This window comes from Hemitrygon akajei, chromosome 17 (genome assembly GCF_048418815.1).
Source record: "Hemitrygon akajei chromosome 17, sHemAka1.3, whole genome shotgun sequence".
NCBI classification, from domain to species: Eukaryota; Metazoa; Chordata; class Chondrichthyes; order Myliobatiformes; family Dasyatidae; genus Hemitrygon; species Hemitrygon akajei.
Genome location: NC_133140.1, coordinates 60443782 through 60453091, shown reverse-complemented (window position 1 = coordinate 60453091; position 9310 = coordinate 60443782). Strand labels below are relative to the sequence as shown.

General features: G+C 38.2%; 1 protein-coding gene across 1 annotated transcript in view; it reads left to right on the top strand.

The window, feature by feature from the left end:
- The window catches only part of tmem231 (transmembrane protein 231), a 43715-nt gene extending 39055 nt beyond the window's left edge, over positions 1-4660 (top strand). Inside the window, exon 7 of the mRNA XM_073070264.1 lies at positions 1062-4660. Coding sequence (XP_072926365.1) covers positions 1062-1219 — 158 coding nt within the window. The 3' untranslated portion in view covers positions 1220-4660. The remainder of the gene's footprint in view (positions 1-1061) is intronic.
- Positions 4661-9310: the final 4650 nt, after the last annotated feature.

The window sequence follows — 9310 nt, the reverse complement described above, 5'->3', positions numbered from 1 at the left end:
GTAAAGCAAAATGCACTTAAAAGAAGGTGAAGAACAGTTCCATCATAAATAATTGTATGATAAAACAGGAATCATGGGCTAAATTGTCAATTGTTGTTCAAAATGATTAATTATTACTCATGTCATGAAATTTGTTATTTTGGCAGCAGTACAGTGCTTCCTGAAAGTGTTACCATGAATATTTTTTTTAATTCTGCTGCCTCTGCAAACAGAAGTTCATTTTTAAAATTTTGGTGAATTACCTTGTTGCCTATGGACAGAATAAATCCATCTTTAAACTACATTTTACTTGAATTGCAGTTGTTTTCCCTAACTCTAGTTCTTTTCCCACAAATCAAAAAAAAATCTGTCAAAAACTGTAAGGAAGGAAAAGCTGTTAAGGATTGGGGTTGATACAAACATATGAACATTAATGTTAATGTTTCTTTTTATTAGAACAAATTAATCAGGCGCATTCACATTACATGTTCATGCACCCTTACATTACCAGATGTCCATGTATGAAAATAAGCATGTGATAAACTTTGCATACCAGTGACGCAAAATATAGTAGGAAAGTATGCTAAAGAAACTTGAAATGTCCCTATTACCACTTTACAGGGCTTTTCAAATTTATTTAGCATCTGTCATGATCATTTATGGATTTGGAATAATTTCTGCTTTATTGTCAACCAGATAACTTGTTCCTTGAACATAGAACAGTACAGGACTTCAGCTCACTATGTTGTGCCTGGCAGCATGCTCCATGGACTTGCCACTCTCTATTTAAGAAAAAGACAGACTACCTGTGATATTCCCCCTGTGCTTTCTGTGAAACAACTTAAAAGTTATCTGCCTTGGGGAAAAAATGCTTGGACAATCTCTAGCTGTATATAACTCAGATCATTAATAAAAATTATGGTGAACTTTGTACCTTTAGTAAACTGCCCTAGATACCATTGAGTTAAATTTGTTTCTAATTAATACTGATCAATAATGCTGATTCTTATGTGATTAATATTTCCCTAGTTCACGGTTATTTTCTTGCTATTTTATGTTCCTTAACAGTGTTTTTACATATCGACCTGGTTTCTGGGAATTGATTAAGACTGCGTGGATCCAGTATGTCAGTATTCTTCTTATCTTCTTGTGGGTCTTTGAAAAGATCAAGATATTTGTCTTTGAAAATAAAGTATTAACTACAATAATGATACCACCATTTAAGCAGCACCAGTCATAATCAATTAAAAAGGACAGCTGGTAAGGAGTTCTAAAACCATAAGAAGTAGTCAATAACAATACTGTTACATCTTGCCACTTGATGAGTGTAAATTCAAACTTATTACTTGCATACCAGTGTGAACTGAAGATTAATTAATCTTGCAATCTGCATCAAACATTTGGTGCTAATATTCCACAGGAGGCTTCTCCCCCTTATTTCATCTTGTATTATCAACATACTCTCGTATAGAATAGTTCTCTATCTTTTTATTAATTGCATTGATGTTTGAAAATTGTTAACATCCTACACAGAGCAATGATGGCAAACAACACTGACAAATAATTGTTTTTGCACTGCTATGGTTCCACTTATCACAGCAATAATGGTTCATAATTATGATACCTTTTTGTATATAAGTTATATGATTGGAGAGTAATTCCACATTTCATTACCGGAATTGATTAGATTACAAAAAAATGCGCAGAGCAGAAGAGATTGATGATACTTTGTACAATACTTTAACTGAACGATGTATTTTTTTTAGGTATATGTTGATTTTATGCTGTGGCTTTTAAGGCATAAATACACAGAAATATTGCAGGAAATTAGAGAACATAGAACCACAGGGCCAGGTACTGGGATAAGAGTTGAAAATGTTTGGAATTCTGTACCATCAAGGGGTACATAACTCCAAAATTCTTATCAAGAATTCCATTGAGAGGTTGATGCTCAGTAACTGAGCATGTGAATAGATTCAGGGAGGTTCTACTGCAGTTGTACAAGGCCTTGGTGAGACCGCACCTAGAATATTGTGTGCAGTTTTGGTCCCCTAATCTGAGGAAAGACATTCTTGCCATAGAAGGAGTACAGAGAAGGTTCACCAGATTGATTCCTGGGATGGCAGGACTTTCATATGAAGAAAGACTGGATCGACTAGGCTTATACTCACTGGAATTTAGAAGATTGAGGGGGGATCTTATTGAAACGTATAAAATTCTAAAGGGATTGGACAGGCTAGATGCAGGAAGATTGTTTCTGATGTTGGTTAAGTCCAGAACGAGGGGTCACAGTTTAAGGATAAAGGGGAAGCCTTTTAGGACTGAGATGAGGAAAAACTTCTTCACACAGAGAGTTGTGAATCTGTTGAATTCTCTGCCACAGGAAACAGTTGAGGCCGGTTCATTGGCTATATTTAAGAGGAAGTTAGATATGGCCCTTGTGGCTAAAGGGATCAGGGGGTATGGAGAGAAGGCAGTTACAGGGTTCTGAGTTGGATGATCAGCCATGATCATACTGAATGGTGGTGCAGGCTCGAAGGGCCGAATGGCCTACTCCTGCACCTATTTTCTATGTTTCTATTCTGAGCACAAGGGATAATCAAACCCTGGATAACTGGGTGGAAAGGTGGATATGAGGTAAAGAAACAGCCATTGTTTAATTCAATGGCAAGGTAATGGGCCATTCAGTCTGTTTTTCTCTTTCATAAGTTCTTGTGTCTCTGGAAATGCTAGAGAAGGATTTCCTGTTTTATGGAGTCATTTAAGTCCCTGCATATTGATTTATTTTAGAGTTTTGCAAAATTGAGATGTGAGCTAACTCTTCCCTGTGGTTCCATTTTATTAGTTACAACTGTATTTGATGTTTTAAATAACTAAACAATTTGGGCTTAAAGTCAAGGAATCCTAGAATGGAATTTGGCAATATGTCCTCTTGTTTATTGAAATTGAGATGAGAGATTGAGCATTGTTTGAAGTGATATAGCAGGGATAGGAATTTTGACCAAGCTAGAAGACTGGCCTTCATAGCCTACTGACATTCTTCACTTGTGTTTGGTGATCATCTTGAAGGAAATAAAAGAAATATCACTCAGCCTTGTGTCAAAATTATTTCAATTTTGTAGACAACAAATGCAATAAAAGTACAAAAATGATAAACCTATTGTAGGAAGTGTTACAGCAATGGAAATGTGCATCATTAATATTTTTATTGGTTTCTCTTTTTCCTATATAATTATGTATTTTACTATTACTATGAGGTAATCTGAGATTTGATCTGTGATCAGTCTTTACCTAATGGATGTCTGTCAAAGTCACATTGATTATACTACAATTGATCTCAGCACCAAGGTTGTTACACAGTGACATTTGATTGAAACAACTGTGAAAATGAAGAACTAACTGATGGCTTCCTGCTCAGCTGTGGCTCTGTAACTTGCCTAATTGATTTGGTTTACAGATGATGAAAAAATAGATGAGTGTTGCACATTTACAGTTTCTGCACAGTAATGAGAAAGGCTACAGAAATACTTATTTGATACAATATTTCCTATCAATGTTGATGAGCTTTGCTCTCAGTCTGTATCGGTATATGTTTTATTAATTTTTAAGGATTTAATTTTCTCTCATTTGCCACTGACAATTTAGAATTGCTTTCAATAATGACACCATATAAAAAGTATCCATTTAAAAGTCTTAGTTGTATTATAATTCTCCAACATAAACAATGTAGAACTTTCTGACTTCCTATTATCTCTCTCCAATCCTCATTTTTACTTCCTTGATTAAAATAATGGTTTAAGTTCATATGAACATAATTTCTGATTTTAACTTATAATTTTTTAATATGCATTTACAAATTAAAATCTAATCATCCATTTGGGATTCACTTTACCACATATCATCCTTTAAGTACAATGAATTAACTGATAGTTCTATCCACAGAACTTATTTTTGTTTTTCTTCCATTTTTATTGCTTCATAATGGTATCCCCAAACCAATTTCCCTTAATCTTCACCTTGAAAAATATAGTGAAATATAAAATTAAACTGTTGTTTACCTCTGGCTGAAAATTAATGATGGTGCAATCATTGCAGCCTGGGTATTACCCCACACTTGTGGGACCTTAGGAGGTGCAACTGGAGAAAAGAGTAAACAAATGTAATTTTTATTTAATTTGCCACCAGTTTATGAATATGTTTGGATCTGTAGTGCTATAACTGGAAAAAATACAAAAAATATAAACCTTTGCAACATTAATCTTCATTGTTCAAAAACCAAAGGAAAATACTGATCAAGGTACATAATTCTATCAGTGTATTTCAACGTGTAAAAATGTACTGCTGGCCAAAATGACAGTGGATTGGACTGCTGAGTATGCTTAGCAAATAATTGAGGGAAAATGCTATATTTGTGTAGTATTTATGACGAATACAAACAATAGCAAAACTCAGCTAAAATTTATGCTTTTATACATTAATTTTTATTCTGTATAAGAATACATTTTTAGGATTTTCAGGTTGGTATATGTTAATGCGTAAAAGCACAATTGAGGGTTTAAATAGTGATGCAAATCACTGAAATTTTGCTTTCATATTATAGGAAATTGCATGACCCTGTGTATCTCTTTTTACATGTTAATTGTTTGTTCTATGTGTAATAAATCCTATACTGTATGTGAAATTACTTGTGAAGTAAGGTTTTTTTGACAAATGGTACAGTTGTAAGGGTCAACATGTAGGTCAACTTTATACTAATATATAAACAATTGAGCACTGCAAACTGGCAGCTTCTAAATTTGGGTACTGTCAGCATTGAACAGTTCAGATTATGGTAGAAACTTTGAAGCAATGGTAAGTTGATTTATTATTACCACAGGGACCAATGTAAAGTCTTGCATACCATCCGTACAGATTAATTCATTCAAACAGTGCATTGTGTAGTATGAGGTAAAACAATAACAGAATAATATTGTGTCCTTATTATCTACCTGCAAGGCACTCTCTGTAAGAATATAATTACAGAGAGAGTGCCTCACAAGGAAAGAATGAGGCCATAATGAAGTAGGTTGAGGTCAAGAATCCTTATCGTACTAGGGGATTGTCTAATTGTCATGTAACAGAGGGGTAGAAGCTGTCTTTGAGCCTGATGATGCATGGCATCAGGCTTTTTATCTTCTGCCTGGTGGGAGAGGGGAGAAGAGAAAATGCCCAGAGTGGGTAGGGTCTTTGATTATGTCGGCTGCTGTACCGAGGCAGTAAGAAATATAGCCAGGGTTCACGGAATGGAGGCTGATTACTGTAATGTTCTGAGTAGTGTTCACAACACTCTGTATTACAGCCTTGGGCAGAGTAGTTGCATACCAAAGTTTGATGCATCCAGATAAGATGCTTTGATGAAGGTCAAAGGGGCATTCTAGTTTCATTAGCTTCCTGACTAAGTAGAGGTGCAGGTGAGATTTCTTGGCTGTGCATCTTTGTGGTTGGACCAGGATAGGCATTGTGAACATTGGTGATGCCTTAGAGCCACAAAGTAATACCACAGAAACAAGTCCTTTGTCACAACTGGTCCACGCCAACCCAGTTGCCCATGTTTGGCCCATAAACCTCTAAGCTCTTCCCATCCATGTATTTATACGATACTACTTAATGTTGCAATTGTACCCGTCTCAACCAATTCCTCTGGTAGTTCATTCCAGACACTCCCCTCAAGGAATAAAGATACTGTGTGACCAACTTCTCCCTACAAATAAAGCCCTCTAGTCTAGGCCACATGCTTGTAAATCTCTTTTGCACCCTCTCCAGCTTGACACTGCCTTTCCATAACAAAAATACCAAAACTGTCCACATAATACTCCAAGTGGAGTATCACCAAGAATGACCTGTATAACTGCAACATAATGCATTTAATCCTAAACCTAGTGCCCTGACTGAAGGCCAGCATGCCAAGCACCTTGTTCTCCTCCCTGTCTACTTGCTCAGCCAGCTTCAGTGAAATGGACACTCATACTCACAGGTCCTTCTGTTCCACGACACTACACCTGCCCTTACACTTCCTCCCTCACCATCATTCAGGGCCCCAGACAGTCCTTCCAGGTGAGGCGACATTTCACCTGTGAGTCGGCTGGTGTGGTATACTGCGTCCGGTGCTCCCGGTGTGGCCTTTTATATATTGGTGAGACCCGACGCAGACTAGGAGACCATTTCGCTGAACACCTACGCTCGGTCCGCCAGAGAAAGCAGGATCTCCCAGTGGCCACACATTTTAATTTCACGTCCCATTCCCATTCTGATATGTCTATCCATGGCCTCCTCTACTGTCAAAATGAATCCAAACTCAGGTTGGAGGAACAACACCTTATATACCAGCTGGGTAGCCTCCAACCTGATGCAATGAACATTGACTTCTCTAACTTACCTTAATGTCCCTCCTCCCCTTCTTACCCCATCACTGACATATTTAGTTGTTTGCCTGTTCTCTATTTCCCTCTGGTGCTTCCCCCCCCCCCCCCCTTCTCCCGAGGCCTCCCGTCCCATGAACCTTTCCCTTCTCCAGCTCGGTATCACTTTCACCAATCACCTTTCCAGCTCTTAGCTTCATTCCACCCCCTCCGGTCTTCTATCATTTTGCATTTCCCCCTTCCCCCCACTACTTTCAAATCTCTTACTATCTTTCCTTTCAGTTTGTCCTGACGAAGGGTCTCAGCCCGAAACGTTGACAGTGCTTCTCCTTATAGATGCTGCCCGGCCTGCTGTGTTCCACCAGCATTTTGTGTGTGTTGTTGTTTGAATTTCCAGCATCTGCAGATTTCCTCGTGTTTGATCTATTGGCCAGTCTTTTTTGCCTTGAGAAAATGGAGCTGAGCACTTCAAACTAGGTAGTTCCTTTTGTAAAATTACTCCCATGATACTGTTGGCTAGGGAGTTACATGATTTATACTCAGAAACAATTTATGAATTGTGATAAACTTCTAAGTCATCATGCTGTGTGACTCAGAGGGAAAATGCAAGTGATTCTATTCCTATACTCAATGTTATTACTGAGGGTGGAGTTTCTATCATGAGAGGTGCTATTGAAGCAACTTCAGGGAGTAAATGTACTTCATAAGTGATATACAGTACTTTGCAGCTGGTGAAAGGGATGAATGGCTAGTATGGTAGATGGTGTGCCAATCAAGTGGACTGCTTTATCCTGAATAATTGTTGTGTATCATAAAAGCAGTGCTCACTCAGGCAAGTGGAAAGTATTTCATCACATTCCTGACACGCCTTGAAGATGATAGAAAGGCTTTGAGATTTCAGGAGGTGGGTCACTCGCCAGAATAACCAGCCTTTCTCCTGCTCTTGTGCCTGTGGTATTGCTATTGCCACTCTAGACTTCATCGTAGTCTTGGACCAAAGATGGACAGAAAGCTGAATTCCAGAGATGAAATGAGAGTGCCAAGTGGGCATTGAGGAGCCCCAATAAAACTGGAAAGAATGGTTGGAGTGATATCACTCACAAACCAAGTGGTGGTAGCTCTCAACAAGAGAAGATGTGAGACCAAGGCAACATTCATACATGATGGGCTGATACATGAGAGGAATATTGACACTACTAAAGTAATTGCCATATTCAATACAAGAGAATCTAAACGTTATTAATAATATAAATTCCCTTTGTTAATTTCTATTCTCTGAAGGTCCTTTAATGTTCGACATTTCTTTTAGACACCCACTTCCTTTATATGTACCTTTCATATTTTCTTATGCTCTATATTTAGAGTCATACAGTCATAAAGAACTATAGGACAGGCCCTTTAGTTATTCTGCCTTTCCCATTGTCCTGAAGTTATTCTGCCTTTCCCATTGTCCCACACCTAGACCATAGCCCTCCATACCCCTCCTGTCTAAGTACCTAAACTTATCTTAAATGTTGCATTTGAACCTGCATCTGCTACTTCCTCTGGCAGCTCGTTTCACATTTGCAGGACCCGCTAAGTGAAGACGTTCCCCCTCAATGCCCTTAAATATTTCACCTTTCACCTTTAACATATAATCTCTAGTTCTAGTCTCACCCATCCTCAGTGGAAAAAGCCTGCTTGCATTTATCCTATCTATACCCTTCATAATTCTGTGCCTCATTCTCCAACACTCCTGAGAAAATAGTCTTAACCTATTCAACTTTATCCTATAACTCAAGTACTCAAGTTCCAGCAATATCCTTGTAAATTTTCTCTGTATTGAATACTGATTCCTTTCCCATAGGCAGGTGACCAGAACAGCATATAATACTCCAAATTTGGTACCAGCAAAGTCTTCTACAGCTTCAACATAACATCCCAATTCCTATACTCAGTACTCCAGTTTATGGAAGGCTATGTGCCAAAAACTCTTTTTTTTGATCCTAGTTACCTGTAACACTATTTACATTATTTAACATAGAAAGCCTACAGCACAATACAGGCCTATCTGCTCACAATGCTGTGCTGAACATGTACTTACTTTAGAAATTACCTAGGTTTACCCATAACCCTCTATTTTTCTAAGCTCCATGTACCTATTCAGGAGTCTCTTAAAAGACCCTATTGCATCCGCCTCCGCCAGCAGCCCATTCCGTGCACTCACCATCCTCTGCGTAAAAAACTTACCCCTGATATCTCCTCTGTACCTACTTCCAAGCACCTTAAAACTGTGCCCTCTTGTGTTAGCCATTTCAGCCCTGGGAAAAATTGTCTGATTATCCACACGATCAAAACCTCTCATCATCTTATACACCTCTATCAGGTCACCTCTCATCCTCTGTTGCTCCAAGGAGAAAAGGCCGAGTTCACTCAACCTATTCTTATAAGGCATGCTCCCCAATTCAGGCAGCATCATTGTAAATCTCCTCTGCACCCTTTCTATGGTTTCCACATCCTTCCTGTAGTGGGGTGAATAGAACTGGGCACAGTACTCCAAGTGGAGTCTGACCAGGGTCCTATATAGCTGTAACATTACCTCTCAGCTCTTAAACTCAATCCCACAGTTGATGAAGGCCAATGCACCATATGCCTTCTTAACTACAGAGTCAACAGCTTTGAGTGTCCTATGGACTTGGACCCCAAGATTCCTCTGATCCTCTACACTGATAGATAGATAGATACTTTATTCATCCCCATGGGGAAATTCAACATTTTTTCCAATGTCCCATACACTTGTTGTAGCAAAACTAATTACATACAATACTTAACTCAGTAAAAAATATGATATACATCTAAATCACTATCTCAAAAAGCATTAATAATAGCTTTTAAAAAGTTCTTAAGTCCTGGCGGTAGAATTGTAAAGCCTAATGGCATTGGGGAGTATTGAC